Genomic DNA, 26,495 nt, shown 5'->3' with positions numbered 1-26,495 from the left:
TAGATGACAACTATTGTAGTGGCACAAAAAGACTCCATTTTCACTTGATCTTTTCTTTGTGTGTGTAGTGTGAATTTCATTCTTGATTTGTGTATGCCCATTGCTGCCTTATAACTACATATTCTGTTTCCATCAGTATGTGAAGAAGCACACCGTAAGTATTTCAGCCTTGATTATGCAAGGGCGCAACAGTTGCACCGTTTGTGCCAAGCTGCGCTGATTTCAGCGAAAAATGGCGGCCACTTTGGCTATCTGCATGCAGTTTGTGTCGTCAATCAATCTAAGTGCGCAGACCCTAATGCTAAACAACGGTGTAGAATATATTTTCATTAGGTCAGGACACTCGTGGCACGCAATCAACCAAATAAAGTAACAAAGCCACGCCCCATCGGTTCACTGACCGCTGCGAATACCTATCGGCGGGACGACGTAACTTGAGTACAAAAAAAGCATTCCTCTAGTCGCCAATGCTTCGCAAGATAAATTAACTTCCTAGTCGCAAACGTGGCTATGGCATGTGAGCAACTAAAGCTGGAAGCGTAGGCTGTGTTTCCCACGTGCAAACAGACTCGAAATGCTGCGAAAATCGGCGTTGCTGGCGACCACGTTGGTTGCCATAGCAACGGTATATAAAACATTTTTTTGTCTTGAAGTTGCGTCGTCCTGGCGATAAATATCCGGTGCCGTCGCCAGGCCAACAAGCGAGCCAAGAAGTTGTGTCCTAAACCTAATCGCATCGCGGAAAAAAAGGGGGAGAAAAAAGGAGGGGGAGGGGTATCACTGTGTTCATGACTTGTTCCAACTCATGCAAAACGCTGCCTAATCCCCCGTTGCTGCAGAACACTGGTGCCCTGCGAAAAAGCATGTTGCAATTTTGAAGGGGCTGTTAGTTCTAATAAAGGGACACAGTATATTTTGTTCAGTTACTCATGCATGTATACAGCGCATAATTGTGAGTACTATTAGGATCGATGACGTCTAAAAATATTACTGGCAATGATTTCGAGCAGTGTGTAACATTTCTGGCGTCGTTGATAAAACTGTGGGCCAGTTATTTGTTGTTTTTTACCCCTACGTATCCCCAGAATTTCAAGGTCGCCGGCTTGGCAGATCCACATTTGAATTCAGAGTCAGATGCACCAAATGGTAATGCGAATGTTATCATTATTTGCTCAGTGAGTTGGTTCAAAATGCTAGTTTTATTGAAATAGAAGTGCTCTCACTCACAGCGCACAAGGCATATTGCATCTTTTGTACCTATATTTTTTTCTAACTGTAACACTGCTTTTTCATACTGCTCCAAATTCGGTCTTTCATGATAAAAAATGAGTTTTGTGCTCCAAAAGTAACATTTTGCTGTTGCACTCCTGATTATATCTTTGACAGCTGGGACATCTTTCACTTCCATGGGCACGGGCGCATGTGCCACTTGGTGCACTTGCTAGCTTGAACCCCCATTATACTAGAAAAATAAGATATGTTAGTTATACCCACTTAAAGTCACCAGGTGAGAACATGGGCAAAGTTAACTCATCAATAAGCTTCTCAAACCCCTTTCATTCAAGTGCTGAGCACTCCATCGGGCTGGGCTGTTGTTGTGTGATCGAATTTTGCCGACGTTGCTTGACACAATGCAGGCAAAACCACACGTAGCATGGCCGGCTGTCGCATATCGAGCACGCACCCAAGAGAAGTCTTTTTTCTCTTGTTCTTTGAACACCTTGATGATGATATTAAGTGTAGGCATCACTGTGGCCAGGGAAACATGACAACACAAACCAGGTAAAATTTTATCGGAAAGCAAGCAAGAAAAAAGGAACAAATAAGCAGAAAAGTATAAATACAAACACAATAAAAAAATTACGCCATCTCCCGCTAAAGGGAACCGCGTGTAGATGCGAAGCAGCGGGCACTAACGCTTACACTGGCGGCTAAGTTGACGTTGGCACTCATCGCGGCATTGTGCAGGAGAGAACCTGTGGAGGCGCAAAGCACGCAGTTATGGATCGGTGTTTCCTACTAGAAAACCATGATCGCTGCTAATCGCCTATGGGTACAGAAGACGCCAATTGGACTCGGAGACCCGCAGTATGCTTTTAGTGTACGCACACTTTGTAAAATTTTGTTGTTCAGCAACGCACAAGGGACATCACCCACCAGCACTACCTAGGGAACGGTTGTGTAGCGCTAGCAGATGCTGTGTGCATTACGAGGCGAGAGGAGCGGACAGCACGAGAGGGGACACGCATGCGCCATAGGGTTGTAAACGGGAGGAATGCCTAGAGGTGAGAGACGGGGAGCAGACGTGCAGTTGGGGTGGCCCACTGGATCTGAAACTAGAAAGAACCAAGAGAAAGCTCTGCTCTTTCTTCGCACAGCTGCTTTAAATTTTTAAAATAAAAATTCAATTGAAATTTCGGATAACTGTAGGCTTGGCCACCCTAAGGGTGGTGATTTGAGCTTGTGCGTATGGTAGCATGATAATATATGGTAGCGCAGAGAAAGATCATGGACAAGAAAAGACACATTCAAGACAAGACAGCGCTGTGTTGTCTTGAATGTCTGTGTTGTCTTGAATGTCCCTTCTCTTGTCCTTTCTCTGTGCTACCATATAATATTGGCTCCCTGCTGTAGCTATTGTCCTTACTGCCGTATTTCTTTTCTGTGCTAAAATGTAGTACCAAACAGCTCGTTTTGCAGGAATTGGCATTATTTGTAGCGGGAAATAAGCCCAAGTGGGGCAAGCAGGTGTTCCACAACACAGTGCTTGAAACTGTTTTCGGGAAAGAAACTGTATGCAAATTTTGTATAGTGCAAGTAATATTGAATGGGACAGGGCATGAAAACTTAAGTTCTAGTTAAACGATAACTAAAATTTTGTCAGGCCTAATTACCATCAGCTGCACCAGAGTGCATTGTAGCAGATGCAGGCGTTGCCTTACAAACACGTAATGGATGTTTGACCCATTTGCTACAGGAAGAATTAGCAACTCAATAATTTGATCAAAAGTCATCTGGTCAGCAATGCTTATGGTCAACGGTAAATTACCAGGAGTGACATTTTGCCATGCTTACGAATACACTCAGACACCAGTATAAAGAACATAGATATAACGAAATGTTGCTTATAATAAAGTAAAAAGAGAAGAGAGTTGCATTAGATACAGTGCTAAAAATAACCTTTATAACAAGTACTTTGATATAGCAAACTTATTTCCTTGCTATATGTGACTATGTTATAATGAGGTTTGAGTGTACTATCTAATGAAACGTTGCATGTTCATGGATATTGTGAAAATTAAATTTGTCATTTTTCGGAGCTACTTAAACAAGCCTGCCAATTCATACAGTAGGCCGTGAGGATCATATTTTTGAAATATTACAGTGCGGCATGCTGCACAGACCCTCTATTTCAATAAACAATTCCTGCGCCTCATCAATTCCCCTCGTACGTACGGTGACGCAAGCTTGCCTATCGGCAACGTGACGAACCAGTGAACTAGCTTGTCGAGTGGTCTTTTGCCCTACGAAACGGCGTCTTGGCCGTGCAGTTTGCATTTCCGTTTTCCTCTGCTACCCCGTGCCGTTTTGTATAGATGCGAGACCACCAAGAGAAGCGGTATTGGCACAGTGAAAGCCTGCCACATAAAGAGGCGCCTCGCTACTTTACCGCCTGGAGAATGGTGCTCATTGAACTGCGGTTCCTCCCAGCGTCGCTATGTAACGTGCTCATTTTGAAGAAGCCCTGCATGTTGTTGGTAGCGCGCAGCTGACATATCGCTGATGCCGTGTCACATTGCTGAAGCGGGCAGAGTCGCAAGCGTGGGCTATGGCTGAGAAGGGTGGCGAGGTCGTGCACAAATTAGAAACCAGCTGGAACGAATGTTCTAACCCCTGTAACTTCGTAATAAGAGCACCTATTTGCAAAATTCTTAAGACAGCATGTTCACATGGCAAAGTTCTCTTCATAACAATTTTTATATCTCGGGGTTTTTCACTGGCTTTTTATGAAGCCACTTTGTGTGAGTGATTGTGATCCTTGTGCAGAAACTGAACCGCAAGATGCACCTGTCCAAGATGAAGCACAGCAAATTCAACGAGTCAGGCCAGCTGCTCATCTTCTGCCTCGCCTCTTTTCTCTGGGGAGCAGAGATCATCCGCAAGGCATGTACTTTCTCCTCACGAGAGTTGTACCCTCAGACTTCGATATAACAAAGTAAATTAAGTCTTGCAATAGATATACGGTTAGGAATAGACTTTTATAACGAATTTTCAGATATACCGAACTTATACTTTCATGAAAGATGCAGCTTTGTTTAATGAAGTTTGAGTATTTCCATAAGGCTACAGATTTGCATAACATTTTTTTCTTCCTTTTGTTCTTGTTCAAACGTGCCCTAAATACATAAATGCTTGTTGTATAGTAATTACACATGCCTGTTTCAACTGTGTATTGAAGCAGTGTTTCGTGGCATCGGTGTTAGTAGATCCAACAACCATCTTTAGTAGTAGTATTGCTGAATATAACCAACAAAACATAGAGAAAAACTTAGCATAAGTGCCAATTCTACATTAATTTTTGTGTGTGTGCAGTTGTAAATGAGCATAACCCATTTTGTGCCCTGGATTGTTCATACATTCACCGTACAGGTACAGTAGTGTGGTGTGTGTGTGTACACACATGCGTGTATGCTTAGAATAAAATATTTCTGCCATGAATCGGGATGCCCTGCTTTTCTGAATAACCAACTTCCCTCGAGTTGTTGATTGCATTTCATTTTTGTTCCTTAAATACCCGACTGAAGGGGGTATTACTTGTGGGGTGGGTACTTGCACGAAAAATCAAAGCCATGTTTTAATACAGTGCAAAGTAATCTATTAAGGTGGTCAAAAATATGGAAGAACCGGTTACAGCTGTGACGTCCTAAAGGCGTTCCAGTCTGTTGCTGCTTAAAGAAATAATAAAGATGAAAAGGTTGCTTTGTGAGCATGTGGGTGCACAACTTGTTGCGGGTAACCGTCTGGAGGGTCATGTCAGTTGGGGGGGGGGGGGGGGGGTATGGTGGCTCATCAAGGGAGCTGTAAAAATGCTTGTGAAAAAGACAAATGCTAGCGATGTGGCAACAAGATGCCAATAATGAAAAACGGGATTTTGTTTTCTAGGCTGTTATCCTGACGTCATATGAGTACTTGGAGTGAATAAATGTAGCTCAATTTTGAATTAATGTATTTACTCGCATAATAGCCACACCTTTTTTTTTCATAAAATCTGGCGAACAATTCGGGGTGTGCCTAAGGCACGGGTTAAACTCCGAAAATTTTGTTTCCGACTACAGCATTGCAAAACATGTTGAGTATGCAGTCTCACCTGTCAGAGAATTGGGGCATGCGATGTAGTGTGCTTACAAGCATTCAAATTTCCAAAAATTACCATCGCAAGATCCACATCGCCGACCAATGAACGCGAAAAAAAAAAGCGATGAAAAGAAAGTGCCTTCGTGGAAATCGGCTGATATCGTTTCAGGCCACTTTTATTACACGCATTATCACGATCGAAATTTCGTGCGCTGGACGGTAGCAAATGTTCATTTCACAGCCTGCACCCATTATCCTAAGATATTGAAATGAAATTTTGAACCACCATTGGAATGTTAGTCTTATGCCTCAAGTAGAGCCACCGCAAAGAGTTACATTGATTCCGTACCAAAGCGCAACTTTAAACAACAAATGCTGAATAAGCTTAGTTTACGGCATGAAGGTCGGGTGTCAAAAAGATTGTACTGATCCATGAGCAGTGTGCGTCATGCGATGTTTAGGCCGAAAAATCAGCAGCGACAAAAGTCCCCCAAGCTTGAGCAAGCCCGCGTTGTGGCAGCAAAGGCGCGAGCTTGTGTCGGAAAGCCGAAAAGCTTTTGAATTCGTGATCACACCTTCCAAGGGAAGCGTGCGCCGCTAGAGCCACGCCGGTGCCGGTGCAAATGTTACTGACACCGAAGCAACCGCCTGTCTTCCTCACTCAGCGAACCTGCACAGCGCTGCCACGGTCTTGATTTATTTTAAATTTTTTTCCTCGCTCCAGTTAAGTAAAAAGGCGTCAAACTGCATTCATGCATTTAAATACCATACAGAACGACTTATCTTGACCAAGCTCGGGGTTCGCCATTTATGCGCAGAAATAAAAGAAAAACTGGTTTCTCACGACCAAACTGGGGGTGTGCCTTTTATGAGGGTAAATACTGTAATTCGAGTTGATTGATGAGATTAAGTAATGAGGGCTCCAAGTGAGTGATGCAATGTCTAATTTCTACCTGATGAGAGACTGATAGGGAATTACGTAGTTTTACATTTTGAAGGGCATGGCACAGAAAGCATGTTAAGAACCCAAGTGTTTTACTGGCAAATGAAATGACGTTCGTAATGAGTGTAGCTGAGGTTAAATCACTGGAGGGGGTTACTCTAAAATATTTTTAGGAAAAAACTAGTTCAAGGTTACCACTAGCAATTTTAAAGTGGATTTTTACGGTGGTGGAAAGCGGCAGTCATTTATTTTCAGGGTTTAGTTTTATTAGTTGTGTAGGTTACATCACTTTTTCTCACTTCACAAGTATTATCAGGAACGCTGCTGCGAAACATGTTCATGTTTATTCCTGCATTGGTAGAATTATTAGTGTAAATTATAAAAGGCAGGGGACAAAGTATGAATCCCTAATGTTGTAGAGTTAAGGAGATTTTGTTAATTAGTCTTTTCAGTGGAATTTCTGCTGGGACATAGACGTCATCTGTGAAGACAAGTGGCTTGTTGTCAGAGCCTCTTTATAAAAAATCGATAGTTGCTAAAAAGACACGCTCCACAACAATTCCACACGTCGAGAGATTTTGGTCCGTTTATGTTTCTTGTACATTGTGTGCATGAACAATGAGCGGTCTAAGTTTGTTCTAGTGCCTGGCTTCCTTGCATAAGAATAAAGATTGTAATGAAGAGCTGGCATCGAATGTGAGTGAATCATGCGTTTTGCATTCTGGCAACAAACATTTTATTCTTTCTTGCAGGAAGGATACCTACCCAGCATCAACAAGTTATGGGAGGGCTACCCGCATAATGAGATGTCGTAAGTGTCCACCACTTCTGATAGCAATGTCAACTGTAGGTCAGTCATGTTGTGGGCAGCTGAGCCTCAGTGGAGCCACTCGACTTTTGTTGTTTAGTTATACTGTTATTCTTTTGGAGACATTCTGAACTGGTTGTATATTGTGTGGTACTAAATGAGCAACAGCAGATACCAGTTCTCAGAAAGCACAAAGAAATATCAGCCTTTGTATCCTGTACACGAAGGGGCATACAAGTGTCAGGCACGTGCTGAAGATGCTCCATGCACCACTTTGGCTTACAGTGAAGTTCCGCTACAACAAAATTGATGGGACAGGCGAAAAAATTTATCACAGAATTTTGTTGTAGCGAAATTTGATCTATAGTACACATAATTCAGTAAGACCTGATTACGACTTGTTTTTGGTCACAGTAAATGCATGCATTAAACTCTTGCTAACTCGGAGGTACCTGATCACACAGCGAGGGAGCATATATTCTCACTATTAACATGCACAAAATTTAGAGAAAGTTTGGAGCTAAACTCTGAATGCGGGCTGTAGTTACATTAATTTCAGTGTGAAAGTTGGCTTGAATGCACGTCTGAACAGTAATGCAAGGAAGGCCGCCTAATGACAATACGTGGGTATCTTTTTTTTTTTTTCTGGCGTGGTTTGCAGTCGGAAGTTCCAGTTAAATGCAGGAGTATTTTATACACAAGAAAATAAGATAGATGATCCTTTGAACGTGCCGAGCATGCAGTCCCACAAATGAGTCTGCCGAAACTCCCGCTACCATAGCCATAAGCTAACGAAGGAAAGTCGTAACACTAATGCTAAGCTAACGAAGGAAAGTCGTAACACTAATGCTGTTTTATGGCTTTATTGCCTATAAACTTCGGCTGTGTTAGCTGCACACGTTCAGAGGGTGTTCGCTATCGATGATAGCTAGCGGCCAAGGTTTCCTGTGAAGCGGTTGCGGCAAACTCAGGTCTGTTTTCAGTGTGTGCGAGCTGCCCGTGCACGTGCCTTCAGAACTGCGTTGCAATGTCTAGGATGGGTCATTGTCATGTTTTTTTCTGCAGTGTTGCGACAAGCAGCATTGGTATGAGTCTTTGTGCTTTCAATGCACACGTACTTTCGGGGTTGCCCATGATTAGTACTTCTCAAAGCTTCTAGTTCGTTGCTGGCAGGAGCATCACGATTTGCAGCCACTTCGTTTTCTTTTTCACTCTGTATGTTTTTGCGGAAAATTTTCTATCCATAATTCTTGCATCACATTGGTTCTCCACGAGAAAACGTGCTCAGTATATGCGAGTACATATGGTAACTCTACTTCTGAAATTTAGAAACAGTGGCCCTTATATTTCTTAACACATTTATTAGAAACCTCACATGTGTGCCTGTAAGCTTGAGTTTAATTGCATGTGAAATGGCTGACACCCACTTTGAACATGACCTGCAGCTCTAGCTTCTGTGCTCTTCTGCATGTAGGTTCATGTTCAAGTTCTACTTCATCATCCAGCTGGCTTACTGGCTGCACTGCTACCCCGAGCTGTACTTCCAGAAGACCAAGAAGGTGAACATCCGTGGCCCTGTAGAAATGAGCACTCCTAGAATGGAGATTCCGCCACTTTTGTGCAGTAAAATCGGGGATAAGGTGTGCGTGTATGTGAGCATGGTGTTATGTGTATGGCCCTCCTAGGTGCCCTGCCTTGGTCTCTAATTAAGGCAAATACGAAAGTGCAAATAGTGAAATTGAAGCGAATGCAAACATTAAAGTGTGAGTGTAAATGGAAACGAATATTTTCTAAATTGTTCGAATTGTGCAACTGCTGGAGAGAAAAGTTGGAGCCGATTATTAAGCAGGTTCTTACGCGATATATCAACCATAAACTGTTTATTTTCGCTATATTGAAGCACTGGTAGGGTGGCACTTGAGTAAAAGTTTTAGTGCGAATTGAAATAAATAGCAAACACTATTAGAAACATATTAGATTGGGAATTTTTACGCTTGTGCGGCTAGGGAATTTTAGGTTCAAAACGAATAGTGATTTTGTCCAAATAATTTCAACTCGAATTCAAATGGTATTTATTATATATAATGAAAATAGGCATGTTTATCATGGCCTAACTAACCTGCACAATGTTTTTAAAAAAATTGAAATGTGGCCTCTATGCAACCGTCATTTTTTTTTTTTTTTTTTCAAAGGAAGTCGAAAGAACTTGACTTTCAGCAGGATGCGAGTCATAACCCTTTATAACATTTTAAAATTTATTTTACTTGGAGCATATAAGCCGACATAACTAGCTCTTGAGCTTAATAAAATGAATTGATTTGAGAATAGTATATTTATTTAAAGGTGCTGTGCGACACTTTTTAAGTAGCCATGGAATGGATTCACTGAAGAAGCTATGTATTGCCTCATGTATTCACCGCCACACATAATATTAGAATCCGTCCAGTACGCACGGAGTTGCAAATATTTATCGCATGCTCCTAGTGCATTCTCTCTTCTCGTCCTGACGAAAGCGCTGGAAGATAAGCAGAGAGGGATGGCCCGAGGAAAGAAAAATCACGTGTGCTTGGAGTCATTTACCGAGAGAAGAAAGCAATTTTTAGCTGACTTTGAGAATTTATTGCGAATTTTACGCCGGCATGCTGTGCTATAATATTTAGCTTGCGTGTCCTCAGTACCTTCGACTACGGATTGGCACCGTTTTCTGACAATGCTCAAAAAGGGTTGCAGGGTCCCTTTAAATTTGAAGGGGGACTACGCGGCAGAGTGGATTTCTTCTGGATATGTGCTTTCACAGTTAAGCACCCTCTTACTGCAGTGAAATCACCTTTACAGGTGGTACATTCGGAATAGTATACGTCTATTCGTTCCTTGCAGATACTTTGAAATTTTCAATAATTTAAATTTGAAGCAAATTTGAATACACTAGTATTTGTTCGAATATTTGCACAGGCCTAATAATTTTAGATATTCGTGCAATCCTATTACTATTAGTGTAAGTACTTAATGTAAATATGAAAAGTGCAAATTCCTTTCCCTGTATTTTGTACTAAAAGCGATCATCATTTTGTTTTATGTGTTTCAATAAAAGTACCATTATTACGATTTATGGTAATCTCGGGTGGGCTTGCTTAGGATTGGACTAAGAGAGAGGAAGATGAGCGTGGCAAAACAAATACACTTTATACACTCTAGGTAATAACGAAACACACATTCAAAGTTTATGTCGTGCGTGCATGCACAAAGCTCGGCTCTATGCCGATACCCAAGAAGTTAAGTTATGGTCATGTTTCACCCCAGCTAGCATTTTGCCAATGTGGCGTTTCAGTGATGAAACATTCTCACAGTTTAAGTCCCCTCTGTTTTCTTGCCATCTTGATGGTGCGGCGAGATTGTTGTTGTCGTCATAGGTTCTTTCGGCCTAACAAGCCACTTGTCCTTAGGGCTGGTGTCCCGATCTTCTTCTTGATCTTCGGCCTAGCTAGGTCAGGCATAGCTCGTCAGTTGTTGATGGGTGCACTTTGCTGACTGGTGCGGGCTTCGCGTCTTGGGACGAATTGGGAGAGCTGTAGGCTCACCAAGAACTGCTGTGAAAGGGTGCAAATCTGGGCAGCCTCACTCGGGTCTTCCAAGATCAACGGCCACTCCCAGGGCCCCTTCCGCCAACAGCCTTCAGAACTGGGCGGCTATACCGTTTCCATCTCTGTTGCGATGCTGGTTTTCCTGTTGTTCGCAGTTTGAAACCCCGCAGCACAGTGACAGCTCACCCTTCAGATTCTCCATCATGGCTCGGGTTGCATGCCACGAGGCTTTCTGCGTCTAATCTCGTACGTGAGCATGGCGCATATGTGCGCCATCGAGGCCTCGCTCTCTCTTACTCAGGACAATCGTCGTCATCTTTTTTTTTTTTTTATTCTAAGTATTCTGTCAAATTTATTTTTTTTTATTTCTAATTTGTACCTCAATCCACATGTGTACCATCAGGGTGAGCATTCCGGGACGTAGGTTTCTTGCCAGCTGCCTTGTACAGTAATTCCTCGTTAACTCATACTGATCAAAGGCGATCTCGTCGTCTTCAGTATCGCTCGCGTAGTCACTTGCTTTGTGCACTTCGTTTCACAGTTTGACGCCAATGGTTGTCAGAAAAACTGGTCAGTCGCTACTTTGAACGTTACAAAGTATTGCAACTCTTTAGTGGCATGAACTACGAGTTTGTCCCTAATGGGGCCTACTCACCCCTGCCTTGAAAGCACCCCTCGGCGATTGTACACGTTGTGTACTTCACATGATAATGAAATTGCGTCTGAACTGTATTGCTTTGTTTTGTGTATGTGCACACTTTCCGTTGGTTTGCCCTTCCCCATCTTTGCCTATTCACTTTCAGAGCATTGGAATTATTTCAGTCTAAGAGATGGCATAATGCAACTTGCTCACCAGTTAGGGGAAGTGCAAGCCACCAACACTCTGGAATGGGAGATGATCTTCTGGGACAGCGCGCTTTTTGGCTAGTTGTTTAGGCAGCTATTTTACCAGTCTTGTGCGCATCTCTCTGCAGGCCCAGCCTGTCTTAGTTCAAGATGTTTTGTAGAACCTGATAAGATCATTTTAATAGTCTCTTTCAAGGCTTAGCACTTTTCCACTGTAGTGAAACAACCTTTACAGGATTTACATGCAGACCTGTATAGTAATTTTATTTATTCATTTTGAATACATCAAAGTTTTTAATACGTTAAATTTGTATTGAAGCTAATTTTAATACTATGTTGTTTGCTTGAATATTCGAAGCATTTGTATATTTGCATGAGCCTACTAAACAGTGTTGCTGTGAAAGGCTGTTTCTAATGCAATCCCACGCCTTGTGTTCATGTAACTTGATCATTGGACGTTCATGTTTATCAAATTGTAAACAATTTCAAGCCCCAATATTAGTGGTATATTTTACTTCTTTGTGACACGTGGATCTGTTGCCAGGAAGGAAAGATAAAAGGCTCTGTAGGTAAAGGCTGCGCTGCAAAGTTAAGGGGAAATGCGGGCCAAGAAACGCGAGTTTTTTTTTTTTTTTTTTCAAAATTACTGATTTTAAATTTTTGCCTGTTTTGATAAGATTACTACCTCTAACTGTTATGAAAAAAAAAATACAGGTCGAGACTTAACTGGAAATGCTTCAAAATTGTCTCTAAGGAGCAGAAAGTGCCTGTTAAAAGGTCCAAAGTGTGCAGTCTTCGAACACCTTGCCGCCGATAATGTGCCGCCACTCGCCATTGTTGATCGCATTAGCCGAAGAGTCGAGCCTCACTCTTCAAGCAACAACAGTTTCTCTCACTGATGCGGCGCAATAAATAATAAAAAGAAGCACGCTTCTGCGCATTTTCTGAGTGTTGCGACTGGCTTATCACGTAGTACGGATTGGGGACCGCCATTGCCGCTGCGCGCTTGTATGTGCTGTGAAACCTATTTGCGTTGGTCCATGTCTTGTCGAGCAGCGCAGCTGAACATTGCTTTTCTCATGTAATTATCTCCGTTATAAAGGAAAAAAGCATTGCTCGCAAGTAAAAGCTGTTGTGCGGCTTTCACTTGCAACCAATATATCAAAATCAAACCATCTTGCAAGCAATGCCAAACTTGCGATCAATACATCAAAATCAATGCATCAAAAGTCATTCACACCCGTCAGCCGGAAAGTTCGTGATGCGGCAATGGATCACGTCACCACCAATCTTGTGAGGTTGAAAGAGCTCGCAGTGAGAGAACTTAGTAGGGACGACATTGCCATTATGTACGACGGTGTGTGGCACAAACATGGCCGCAAAATGACATGTCACTGGACTTAGTTTGGATTTCGCAGTCCTGTCGAACTTCTTCTTAGCTTGCAGTTGGCACAAGGTTCTGCCAGATGGAGCGGAAGTTTGGCAAGCTTTTCATGGCCCTGTCTCCGAGCGAAATGTCTGTGAGGAGTCGGCTCGAAAAAGCCGAGAGGGACAACCTCATGGGGCTGGCGTATTTTAGTCCCAATGGCCACTACAAGAAGGGTTGTTCTTTTTGGTGTGCAAATTTCATCAGATTTAATGATATCTTTCATAAATAAAAACTCAATTTTAACTTTAAAACTCGTTTTTCTCAAAGCACAAATTCTGCCATTTTTTTCAATGTGCCCCTCCTTTTTCGGGCACTTGTAGTGCTTGTATCTGCATGAAATTTTGCCCAAATTTTTTCCAAGGTATGACGAATGCAATTATTTAGTTTAAGTTTCAATATTTTATTGTATAATAAAAAAATTTTTTGTAAACCCTTACTAGGGTAGGTAAAATATGAGCTTTTTACGTCTATTATTTTTCGCGCCTGTTACATATTTTGTTCGTGCTTCCTAATCATTTATTTGCATTCTATACTTTATTTCAAAGATTATGAACCATGAGTGGTAAAAAGTTACGGTAGTTCAGGAATGAAAAAAGGGGGGGCAAAAGGGTTAAGGTTTTCACTTTGTCATTTCGCAGAGCTAAAAGTAAGCAACTTGCAAGAAAACTAGTTTTATATTTGAAATTAGCATAAAAAGTTTCATAAACATCTCAAGTTTCATTGCTCTAGGGTGAATAATATAAAGAAAGTGTCTTCGAGTAGCATCTCCCTTAGGGACGAAAAAAAACTGGACTAACACAGACAAAGCACAGCTTTTTTTTCTTTGTCTTTTTAACTTTTCAGTACAGCCTTTACCTACAGTATGTTGCCCCCACACAAGCGTTTCTGAATGAAAGGCTCGCCCATGATGCCTTTTCTTGTGTGCAGGACGAGATGTATGCACGCATCACCACAGCCACACTGCCTCTCATCTTCTTTCTCGTGTCATACATTCTCAAGTGAGTTCTTTGTCTTTTATTTTTTGCTAAACAATGTCCGACCATTCAGTGCAATGCAGAACGTAAATACTGAAATATCATTTTGGGCTGGCAACATGACCCTTAAGTCTAACGCTCCTAATTATTAACATGGTCAATGAGTAGAGACTGTCCAGGACCTACCATTTGCACATGTGTGGTTGATGACAGTGCATGTTTGTGTTCTGTGCAGCTTCTCAAGAATAGCGCTGTGCCTGTCGGTGATGCACTATCTGGTGGAGACGGTGTTCCATGCCTCTCGGCTGCTGCTCTTTGCAGAGCGCACTAAGGCCTCAGACTACGGGTGAGTGCTGGATCACGAAGGTGTACAACTGGTGGCTAGAGGAGGAACACAGCAGAGGATGCATCGTGCCCGGGATGAGATTACGTGCAAACATACAAACTGAAAAAGGTCTTAGTGATTTATATCTCAGCAAGATGGACATACATTTGTGAAGCATTCTACACTCAAATCACGATAATTGCAACTCCAAGGGGCCTGAAAATTTGTTCGAATTAAAAGAAGCTCAAATTAATGAAGGCTAAATAAACTGAGGGCTCTCCATGCAGTGGCACATGTGCATTGAGCTAACACACAAAGGGGAAGTTTCAGAAGACTTCCATTTATTCACAAATCACTCGGTTAATAATTGAAGTAATCGGTCATGCGTGTCTACACACGTTTGCCTTGCAGCGAGTCAATCAATTTCGCACACAGCTGCAAAGCATTTCTACTTCAGCTTGAGCATTCTTCGGGCAAGATGAGTTGCACGCGGAAATGTCCAGCGCCGACACTCTCTAAAGACGATGATGACGACTGCATATCAGCCCCAGCATGGCCAGCATATGACGAAGAAGGAGGAGCATCTCCAGGCAGAGAGAAACAGATTGGCATTTGAGAAAAAAACCAACACTTCACGGCAGGTTTTTTTTTGGCAGCCCACAAGAGCTGCCAAAGATAGTGTCTTTTTCCTTTCTTTCAACCACACATTCATTCAACCCAGCGACAGCTTTTTTTTTTTTTTTTTTTTTTTCGCATGCTGCGTTGGAGGGAGAAGGGTCTTAAGGGTATTTACGGGGCAGGGACGGAAAAGGAGAAGCGTGACACGGGCGTGCCGCAGATCGGCATTTGAGAGAGAGCAAACATTCCACCGCAGCCAATTTTTTTTTTTCTCTTTTTCATTTCCTTCGCGCGTGGCGTTGAGGTGCCGCCGCGGGATTCGGCGGGGTGCTGAGAGCATTTTCGGAGCGCGGTATGTTCGGATTAACTGTCAGAAGTGCTTGCGCATTCGAATTACCAGGCGTTTTCGCCCATCGGGATACACATAGCTTTGACGCGACCTCATTGTGAGTTCGAATTAAGCGTGTTCAAATTAATGAGATTCGACTGTATTACAGTAGACTCTCGTTGAACAGAAATTGTAGGGACCAGGAAAATATGTTCCATTTAGCAGGACTGTTGTTTACTGAGAGATGAACAGAGGTGCAGAATACTAGTATAAACCAAGTATATCGGAGACCAAGTATATCCAAGTATATCCATTTATGCGGCAATTTCGTTCAGCGGATCTCTTTTTACTGAGAGTCTACAGTATTAAGGTTTCTCGTTATTGTTACAAGCTGCCACTCTAGCGTCGCCAGCGCAAAGTCGACGACGGGAATGACAGCAGGTTGGTTCGTTTTGTACGCAAGCAGAGACAGTGAAGAGATCAGAGACGTGAGAAAACAAAACAAACTTTTCTCTAGTGATATTGCAGCACACGGGATCGAATACAACACTTCAATACAACTAACAAAATACATCAACACTTGATACAACTAAAAAATGCATATAAAAACAATAAATCAGCTTTGGCGAGAGAACTATTACAAACTAATAACAATAGACTACGGGGGAGAAAGTTCAAAGATATAAACAGGTGAAGGCATACGTGTGATGACCAGCAGCGTTGTGTCCCCGACGATCGGATGCGAGAAGTCGAAGAGAGTTCTGGCACGACTGCGATGTCGGCGGTGTTGCAGCGCTGGTGGCTCCGGGAGGCTAGTGCTTACAGGTGACTTCGAGCAGGTTGAGCTAACTCGAGGCGAAGTCCCGATGTCTACGTTGCAGACGTTAATATCGCGTCACAACTTGACGAACGGCTAAGTTTAGGTGGCCAGCCGATACAGAGCCACATTAAAAACTTCTAGAAGAGATGCTTGTTGATCTGTTTCTACACCATGTTGGTCAGCGACTTGTCTGCCTAGCAGGGCAAAATCCTGCGCTTAAATCCCCCTCGTGTCTCCTCTCTCTCTTCCTTGGGGACAAGAGACCTCTACATGGGTCCAATCATGCGCGTTTAATTAATGGAAACTCTGCCCCAAAAATATTTTGACCCCACCCCTTTTTAATTGGGAGAGGGCCCTCAACTAGCGAGAGTGACAACCTGTTGGGTTGTTGTCATACGGCTTGGCCACCAGAGGGTTTCCCACGCTTTTCCTCGTGGGAAACGGTCAGACTGTTTGGCTCTCAGCCGGTGCGTCCCGTAGCCTAATCCTTGTTCGGGGTACATCGCGGCCTTCCACGACCTTGCAGACGCCGCCGCAGTTACAAAAGGATCAATCGTCGACGGCGACGTTCCAAGAAGAGCACCCCATTCTGCACTTCTCGGCTCCCTTTCATGCGCCCGCTGTTCCCACCGTCAGTGGGGAAGTACGGCGCCCGTTAATTGCCGTGACACGGGGCCGCCAAAAATGGCCGTCTGTGACATTGCCCCCCACTTTCAGAATGTTATTCATAACATTGGCTCACATGGAGGGGAATTTTTAGGCAACAAGGAACAAAGCACCACCAACAAAGGAGACATGAGGACTGTCCCTCTCATACACAACATAAATAGGCAGAGTGCATCAAAGTAACAACAAAAGGAAAAAAAAAAAAACAATTGTTAGAGTACCAGCTTCAGTTACACGCAACATTATCAATGCGCCATGCAAACAAGAAAAAGAAATAGCCGTGTACGGCAGCCGTCAATACAGAATACAATGCACGAATGTATACCACGAACAAAACGGAACAGATGCGCTCCTCTACTGTGGTGAAATCCTTCAATGTGCATTACAAAATGTAAAAACAACCAATGCACCAAGCCAAAAGAAATTAACTCAAAATACACTTCTTGTACAATGAAATATGCACATACAAACAGAAAACAAACGACGAAAGGGGAAAAAAAATAACATGCTCATAGACCTCAAGAACTATATCCGGCTCAAGTAATCGGCTCCCACGTTTTCGCTACCCTTAATATGCGTAATGGTGAACTGGTACTCTTGGAGTAGTAAACTCCATTGAAGTACTCGAGCGTTCAGCTGTTTTGCCTGTTGGATATAACTCAGAGGCTGGTGGTCTGTCTGGACACAAAAATGTACTCCATATAAGTACATGCAGAATTTCTGAATTCCCCATACCAACGCAAGACATTCGCGTTCGATGGTACTATAGGAAGCCTCCCGTGGAAGCAGCTTTCGGCTGGCATAAGCTGTGGGGTGGAGCTTGCCTTCGTGAGCCTGCATTAGCACAGCTCCGAGGCTTGTGTCCGATGCGTCGGTTCGAAGTACGAATGGTTGGTGCAAATTTGGTAGCCGTAACATGTTGTTTGAGACTTCGAAAAGCTTCCTCGTGGGCTGCTGTCCATTTCACCGAGTTAGCTTCGCACTTCTGCGTAATTCAGGATAAATTCCCGATAGTACCCGGTCAAACCGAGGAAGGCGCGCACGTTTCGCTTGGTTGAAGGACATGGTGCAGCTTCGATCTTGTCGAGTGTTTTCCCCAGTGGTCGCAATCTGCCCCTGCCAACTCGGTGTCCCAAGAAGTCGATTTCTTCCACACCAAGTTCACATTTACTGGGGCGCACTGTAAGCCCGGCCCTCTGTATGCACTCAAAAAGCAGTCCCAGAGACCTCAGGTGCTCTTCTCATGTCTCGGTGGCTACCAGTACATCATCGTAGTAGTGGTCCACACCGGGTATACCTTCTGCAACCTTCCGCATCAACTTAGCAAATACAGCAGGCGCTGTCTTGATGCCGAATGGCATGAAGCGGAACTGAATAGTCCCGATGTCGTCGAGAAGGCCGTCTTCGCTTTGGACTCTTCGGTCGGCGGGATCTGCCAATAGCCCTTCACGAAGTCGAGCTTCGAGAAATACTTCTTCTTTCCCACTGTAACAAACACCGCGTCAGTTCTTGTCATAGGTTCGGATTCGGCCACCAGAACGTTGTTCAGGCGTCGAAAATCGATACACAGTCGATTTGTACAGTCTGGTTTCTTTACCAAATTGACTGGCGAATTATAAGGTGACTCTTGATTTCTCAATGATGCCGAGCTTCTCCATCTCCCGCACCTCTTTCTCTACACCTTCCCACGTTTCAAAGGGAAGAGGGTATTGTTTCACGTGGACAAGGTTACTCGTGGTGAGTTCGAGATTGCAGTGGACCCAGTCAGTTTTGCCCGGGACATCCGAGAAAATACGAGCGTTTTCCCTGACAATTCTTTGCAGCTGTTCGATCTGTTGAGTGTCCAGTTTGTCAGAGAGCTTCACGTCTTCTTCCCCTTCTACTTTAAGCCAGTCGGGGGTTGGAATATTCTCGTCCTCGCTCGATTCCACAACACCAAATGTCACGTTGCACACCTTGGTGGAGGGGCTGTCCCTCTCCTCGTATCTTTTCAGTAAGTTGGCGTGGAAGATTTTTCGGCCGTCAGCCGTGTCTACGACGTAGTCAGCTTCACCTTTCTTTTCCCGGACTTCAAAAGGGCCCTTCTATTGCAGCAGCAGCTTGTTCGTGTCGGTGGGAAGTCAAATCAGTACCTTGTCTCCGGGGTTGAAACTCTGCTCCTTCGTCTTTCGATTGTACAGCTTCGTGTACCGTGCTCCGCCTTTTTCCAACTCCTCGTGTGCCAGGCGGCACGTTTCCTCCAAACGGTTCCGAAGGTTGAAGACATGCTGGTACGTCGTCTTAGCTTCTTCAGTCAGGTCGGCGTTCGTCCACAGCTCCTTCAGTATCGCCAAGGGTCCCCTCACATGGCGGCCGTAGAAAAGCTCGAAGGGTGAAAACCCCGTACTGGCCTGCGGAACCTCCCTATAGGCAAAAAGGAGAGTTGCCAGGTAGCGGTCTCAATCTCTCGGTTTTTCGGCGCACATGCGCTTCAACATTAATTTTAAGGTGCCGTTGAATTTTTCCACCAAGCCATTCGCCATGGGGTGATATGGAGTGGTGTGGAGGTGGCGCACGGAAAGGAGCCGCGCTACTTCCTTCATCAGGTCCGATCTGAAGTTCGTGCCACGGTCGCTCAGTACCTCGCGGGGGACGCCAATTCGGGAGAACATCTCGCCCAGGGCTTCGGCCACTCGCTCAGTTTCGATACTCGGGAAGCGCCATTGCGTCTGGATAACGGGTGGCATAATCCATTAAAGTCAAAATGTATCGGTTCCCATGCTTTGAGGGCGGGTGAATCGGTCCCACTATATCGATCGCCACTCGCTTGAACGGGGTGTCGATTATGGGTGCCCTCCCCAGTGGAACATGTGGTACAGGGCTTTTTGGTACGGTGCGCTGACAAATGTCACATGAGGCGACGAACCTTTTTACGTCGGCTGTGATGCCTGGCCAAAAGAACTCCTCCGAGATCCGGTCCTTGGTTTTCTGCATGCCCAAGTGTCCTGCCATTATACCATCGTGTGCTGTTTTAAGCACAGCTTCTCGGTGGCAGTGCGGAACGACTAATTGGCGTACAAGCCGTCCGTTGGCCTCTGTGTACTGTCGGTACAGCAGTCCCTGTTCTTGTTTGTACTCGACGCTTCCTTTCTCATTTCGGCATGTTTGCTTCCTGCCGATCTTCTCAAAACACTGTTTGAGTGTCGCATCTCCCCTCTGCTCGCAGCCATAGTTGTCTCCCGGCAATCCCGCCGTGGTCCCAGGCGTACGAAGCTTGGCAAATTTTTCCGGCTGTGCATGTGCTTGGGAACGGGTGATAGCTGCTGCTACAGACTCTTCCCTTAACTCCTTTGTCGAGACAGGTTTTTCAGTCTCCTTTCTGGGATCATTAGGAGGTCTTAGCCATCGATATTGCCCAGAATGAGGTCATACAGTGGATCTTGCAGGCATAGTGCTGTCAGATTGCCAGTAAAGCAGGCGGTGTCAACCTCAATCCGTGCTTCGGGCAGCATCCTCGCTGTTCCGTCCACCAAGTAGACGAGTCTGCTTGTACCTGTCAACTCGTCTTCCTTCACCAACTTCCTCCGCACGATTACTGTGTTGCACCCCGTATCCCGCAACACTGATATGTCTGTGCCTCGGAGGGTCCCTGAGCCACTGGTAGGTTCTCGGCCAGATTTTTCGGCGGTGTCACCCTTACGGCGTTGACGATGGGGACTTTTTCGCTATTCCTAAGCTCGATATACCCGACGCATATGGGATCCTCACGCGGTTCCCTTGGTGCATAGAGGCAGGACGCCTGGAGTGAGTTATTTGCTCCTGACCGGCAGTCGTTTACCCTATGTCCTTTTTTTCCCACACTTGAAGCAGACGATGGCTACATTAGCGGCAGGTCTGTTGCGACACAAGTGCGGCGGGTGATTCCCACGATTGTAAATATAGCACCGTGGTAGTGGTGCGTGGCTGTTGCCTCCTTTCTCGTATTTCCCCTTCTCGTCCGTTATGGGACCATCTTTTTTTGTTTTCGCTAGGCTTGCTCCACCCTGAGCTTCCAAAAACTGGTCTGCCAGCTCAAGCATGTCTCCCAGGGATTCCGCCCTCCTTTCTTTCAAATATAATGCCAGGTTCGAACCACATCCATGCGAAAACCTCTCTCTAATCAACAATGCGCGGAGGGACTCGAATTTCGTCTCAGTTTTGGACAGCTCAACCCATCTATCGAAGTACGCGAGCCGCGTACTGTGTTGCTGTATCACCCCCTACTGGCCTCTCCTTATTAAACTTGTCTCAGAACCCATCCGCCGTGAAGCGAAAGCGCTTCAGGAGGGCGGTTTTAACCTTGGTGTAGTCCGCTGCATCTGTAGGTGGTCGCCTGCCATAAACACTTAGCGCCTCTCCTGTAAGACATGTCGAAAGCGCTGTCGCCCATTGGCTTTCAGGCCACTTTTGCCCTCTGGCGATGCTCTCAAACCGGCGTATAAACGCATCTAAGTCGTCCCTTCCTTCGTCAAAGGTGACGAGCAGTCTACCTGCGTGTATTCTCAAACTCTGCTCCTCCCCGGCATCGCCGTGCTCACTACTGGATCGGCTCGCACTGCTACTCTCACTGAGGCGAATCTTTAATTGCAGTAACTGCACTTCCCGTTCTCCGGCTTCCCTAGCCACTTCCCTTTCTTTTTCCTTTTCCTCCCGGGCCAGTGCCCGCTCTTCTCTGGCTAACGCCTGCACCTGTTCCTGCTGCTCCTTAACCCATTGTCTCAGTTCGGCGCCCTCGAGGCCTAACTGTTTACCGTGCGCGATCCACTTATTCCAAATTCATACACTTCATACTGCAAACTGTCACTATAATGCCACTATAAAAACAGCGCAATCATATGCAGGATGCAACCGCTTCAACTGTGCGGCTCTATCACCACGCTGTCCGCACGGTTCTTGTTCACCCCTCACTGTCTTACTCTTGTACGGAACGTCCTGTCTCGCGGACGCCAGTTTTGTTACAAGCTGCCACTCTAGCGTCGCTAGCGCGAAGTCGGCGACAGGAATGACAGCAGCTTGGTTCGTTTCGTACGCAAGCAGAGACAGTGAAGAGATCAGAGACGTGAGAAAACAAAACAAACTTTACTCTAGTGATATTGCAGCACACGGGATCTAATACAACACTTCAATACAACTAACAATATACATCAACACTTGATACAACTAAAAAATACATATAAAAACAATAAATCAGCTTACGCGAGAGAACTATTACAAACTACACAAACTAACAACACTAGACTACAGGGGAGAAAGTTCGAAGATATAAACATGTGAAGGCATACGTGTGATGACCGGCAGCGTTGTGTCCCCGACGATCGGATGCGAGAAGTCGAAGAGAGTTCTGGCACGACTGCGATGTCGGCGGTGTTTCAACGCTGGTGGCTCCGGGAGGCTAGTGCTTACAGGTGACTTCGAGCAGGTTGAGCTAACTCGAGGCGAAGTCCCGATGTCTACGTTGCAGACGTTAATATCGCGTCACAACTTGACGAACGGCGAAGTTTAGGTGGCCAGCCGATACAGAGCCACACTAAAAACTTCTAGAAGAGATGCTTGTTGATCTGTTTCTACACCATGTTGGTCAGCGACTAGTCTGCTTAGCAGGGCAAAATCCTGCGCTTAAATCCCCCTCGTGTCTCCTCGCTCTCTTCCTTGGGGACAAGAGACCTCTACATGGGTCCAATCATGCGCGTTTAATTGATGGAAACTCTGCCCGAAAAATATTTTTACCCCACCCCTTTTTAATTGGGAGAGGGCCCCCAACTAGAGAGAGTGACAACCTGTTGGGTTGTTGTCATACGACTTGGCCATCAGAGGGTTTCCCACGCTTTTCCCCATGGGAAACGGTCAGACTCTTTGGCTCTCAGCCGGTGCGTCCCGTAGCCTAATCCTTGTTCGGGGTACATCGCGGCCTTCCACGACCTTGCAGACGCCGCCACAGTTACAAAAGGATCAATCGTCGACGGCGACGTTCCAAGAAGAGCACCCCATTCTGCACTTCTCGGCTCCCTTTCATGCGCCCATCGTTCCCACAGTCAGTGGGGAAGTGCGGCGCCCGATAATTGCCGTGACGCGGGGCCGCCAAAAATTGCCGTCCGCGACAGTAACTTGATTTTTTGTAACAGTCAGGACTTTAAACTGTGGTATTTTCAATGAGTGCAAATGAGAAGACAGCAGGCGGCTGAGGCGCCACCGAGGAAGAAAAAATTCACAAGGTGTAGGGTGGGTATACTGTCACCTTATACATAGTTTTGGAAGATTGATACCGTGGCATAGAGCAGTGGTTTCGTGAAAAATAAAGAAAAACTTTGGAGCAACACAGTCTATATGAGGATAAAATTGTAGCATATAAGGTGCGTTGCTTATAAATGTATCATGCTTGTAATCTGCCAAGCCTTTTTAAATTACTGCTGTATGGTTAAATTAGAGCCTGACTTGCTTATATTTGAAGTTTGAAAAACAGCAGTCGATGAAAATGTACTCGAGACTCTATTCTATTCCTGTTCTATACTGTGGAAAATACGCTTAATTTCATTCCATTCCTCCAAGCTTTGTTACTTTTCCATTCCGGTGTCCCCAAAATGTGGAATAATTTTGGATTCATTCAGATTCTGGAGTGGCAATTTTGCTACACAGATTGATAATGTCGCTGCCATGAATGACCGATTGCTTACCTTTCCTGGAATAAGAGCTTTGTTTTGGTATTACGGCGCGTATGCCACTTTTACCCGCTCGTGTAAGTTATGATGCGGGGGGGCATGTTACTGAACATGGGGGCGACGGCAAAAACCCGCAGAGTGTCCATACAAGTGCCATCGCAATAATAACAGTTTTTTCTACTGTCAAATAAGTATTCTTGGTTAGCTCTGCCTTCAGTCCCCCTTTTGTTTATTTGTGCGTTTATCTTTTGAATTTTTGGGCCGAACCTGCATATAACGAAATCCTCTCTATAACGAATTTTTCCAGGAATTTATTAGTTTTGTTATATCCAGGTTTAACTGTATTCCCTACAGTCATTCTATATCTCACTGGCTCAAGAAAGTAGGCAGTGGATACAAGATTAATGTTGTTTTTCACAACCAACTCGCAACTTCATAAAACGCTCCGTGCGCTAGCAATTCACTGGTCAAAAATACAAAGAATGAGGGGCTTAACAGGGTGAATGCGGCTCCTTCACTTGGCGCTGTGCTGAAATTTCTTGACTGTGGCATCGGATCCTGTTGCTTTGGCGAATGTGAAAAGGTGGTGGCCTTCAGACCACTTCATTTTCATTGGCATAAGGTTTTTCACTGGCGAAACACTGGAAATATTTGCGCTGTACATGTAAACCTTGAGCCTTTTCAGTGAACTACATCAGATTTATTTATAGTTGAAAATTCTTTATAGCGAGCCCGAAGTCGAAGATCGCAGCTGCTAGTGTGTCGCAGGCCTTTGAAAGCTGCTAGCACTTTTGCGCTGCATTGCTACACTGCTACAGGCAAGGCTTAAGAGTTTTCGAGGTAACTATATGCTGCGACTTATGCGGCCGATTGCATGCATCCTATTGAGTTTCATTGTCCTATCCCACGCTTGCCGCTCACGTGATTACAGAACGAAGTCATGCCTGGGCCAGCGTAGAAATAAGGCCAACCGTAGTTTCGATTGTTGTAGGAGTGCTCATTTCTTTTAGTTCGCCGATGCATGCAATTAAGGGGGGACGCGGCCCTTGAAAACCGAAAAATCGCGAAAAAGTCGGTTTTTGAAAAACCACATATTTGGGTTGTATGTCTCATAAACTACCTATTCTGTAATTATCAGCACCTAATTCAACCGCAAAGTGCAAAAAAAATACTATTTTCGAGGCCACCGCGGCGTCGAAAACAGGCGCAAATCCCAAAATCAAACCAAACTTCGCGCGCGCGCCATTCTCGGACCATGCGGTCATCTCGCGTCATCTTGGTGTTGTTTTGACCGTGAATTCTTTCTCTCTCGTTCGCCGCCTTGCAGAATGGGGTCGGCAGCACAGTTGAGACGCTATTGGCGTTTTCCCGCGATGCGATGCAGTGTGCTGATTGGCTAGAGCAGCGCATTCGTATCTCGCGGGAGAAAGCGTGCCCGCCATTGGCTGCTGTGCAGCAGCGGGGGCGGTCGCTCCTCTCGATGGCGCGTCCAGCGCGTCCAGCGCGCTCGCTTCGTTGTTGCTCTCTGCTCCGTCCGCCTCGACAGACGTCTGCTTACGAGCCGCTCTTCGCCTTGTGCTATCTTTTCGATCATTTTCTCTAGTTTTTTTTTCTTTTTGCACTAGTTCTGTGCCTTTCGTCTTTGTTGTTGCGGGCGATGCCGGCAACGAAGCCGAAGTCAGTGCGGAAGTCCGGTGCGCGGAGGCGCGCTATGCGGCTTGCACGATCATCGAAATTCCGCTATTCTGCTGCGGGTGCCGACTGCGTAAACGCTTGCAGCGACGGAACTGTGTTGTCGGCTGTCGCCAGTCGAGAATCCGACACATCGAGTGTGGCTGGAGCCGCAAATGCACCGAGTGTTTCCAAGATCGCCGGGCTCGACACGTGCTCCGAATCGATGCCATCCAGTGTGACACCGAGTGCTTCTGATATCGCCGGACCCAGCACTTCGTCTGAATCGGTGCCGCCATCGAGCGTGAGTGGACCGTCGCTTCATCTACGGACGCGTTTCCTAACGAAGGAAGAAATCGATGCGAATGCGAAACGTCATGACGCCGTTCGCGTTGAACTCGAGTCTACGCCAGTGACGCAGAAGAAATTTCAACTGATGCAGCCGGCTCTTGCACATGCAGTGACAAGTGAGGGCGAACATTTTTCGCTCGTTCAAATGAACATTCTTAACGTCGTGCTCAGCCGCACCGTGTGCAAAGAATGTTTGAAAGGTGCTATGACTGTCCGAGAGAGCACCAAGCTTGGACTTGCAACAAAACTTGAAGCCGTGTGCGCCTCTTGTGGCACCGTCGATAAATTATGGACATCACCCCGCAAAAAGGACACTCAGGCCTTCAATGTAAATGTCCGCGCCATAATGGATATAAAGCAAATAGGCAAGAGGCAAACAGCTCTTAATGACTTTTGGGCTGCCATGAACGTCTCTTACAGAGGTCTTCACCACAAGACGTTTCAAAAGCACTTGAAAGAGACGTTCAGGAAGCCAGAGGCCACCGCTTTGGAGAAGTTTTATGCTGATTCTGCCACAGCAGTGATCAAAACATATAAAGAAATGGACCCCAGCTTCTGCAAGGACATCACCGTAGTGTACGATGGCACATGGCATAAGCGGGGTCACACATCACACATCGGAGTGGGATCAGTAATTGACTTCTTTACAGGTCTCATCTTGGATGCTGTAGTTCTTTCAAACTACTGCCTTGGATGCCAAACAGGGCCCAAACCTGGAGATGCAGCATACGAAAGCTGGCACAAGCACCACATTTGCCAGAAAAACACGGACGCAAAATCGGGAAGCATGAAAGTGGAGGCAGGCTTGACTCTCTTTGGGCGGTCTGTATCCAAGCATGGCCTGCGGTACACCACTCTAGTGTCCGACGGAGACAGCCGTACCTTCGCTGCCCTCACAGAAGAGAATGTGTACGGGCTAGTGCCAATTGTAAAAGAAAAATGTCTGAACCATGTTCAGAAAAGGATTGGAAGTGCTCTTCGAAACATTGTGCAGAAAAGTGATAAGCCACTGAGTGGGAAGGGGAAGCTGACTAAAGCCCTCATTAAAAAGCTGACAGGATGTTATGGTTGGGCCCTGAAAAACAATACAACTGACCTAACAGCCA

At 45.3% G+C, this 26,495-nt stretch overlaps 1 protein-coding gene across 5 annotated transcripts in view; it reads left to right on the top strand.

Moving 5' to 3' along the window:
• Positions 1 to 26,495, top strand: part of TRAM (translocating chain-associated membrane protein 1) — an 81,571-nt gene that overhangs the window by 21,623 nt on the left and 33,453 nt on the right. For all 5 annotated transcript variants that reach the window (XR_012893626.1, XR_012893625.1, XM_037420229.2 and 2 more), the window contains exons 4-8: positions 4,048 to 4,164; positions 7,051 to 7,109; positions 8,581 to 8,665; positions 13,890 to 13,960; positions 14,172 to 14,282. Coding sequence is in view for 3 of the 5 variants with exons in the window: in XM_037420229.2 (XP_037276126.2) it covers positions 4,048 to 4,164; positions 7,051 to 7,109; positions 8,581 to 8,665; positions 13,890 to 13,960; positions 14,172 to 14,282 (443 nt within the window). In the remaining 2 variants the exon portion in view is untranslated. The remainder of the gene's footprint in view (positions 1 to 4,047; positions 4,165 to 7,050; positions 7,110 to 8,580; positions 8,666 to 13,889; positions 13,961 to 14,171; positions 14,283 to 26,495) is intronic.

The sequence above is a fragment of the Rhipicephalus microplus genome, chromosome 2, assembly GCF_043290135.1.
Source record: "Rhipicephalus microplus isolate Deutch F79 chromosome 2, USDA_Rmic, whole genome shotgun sequence".
Taxonomy (NCBI): domain Eukaryota; kingdom Metazoa; phylum Arthropoda; class Arachnida; order Ixodida; family Ixodidae; genus Rhipicephalus; species Rhipicephalus microplus.
This window is presented reverse-complemented; position numbering and strand designations above follow the sequence as displayed.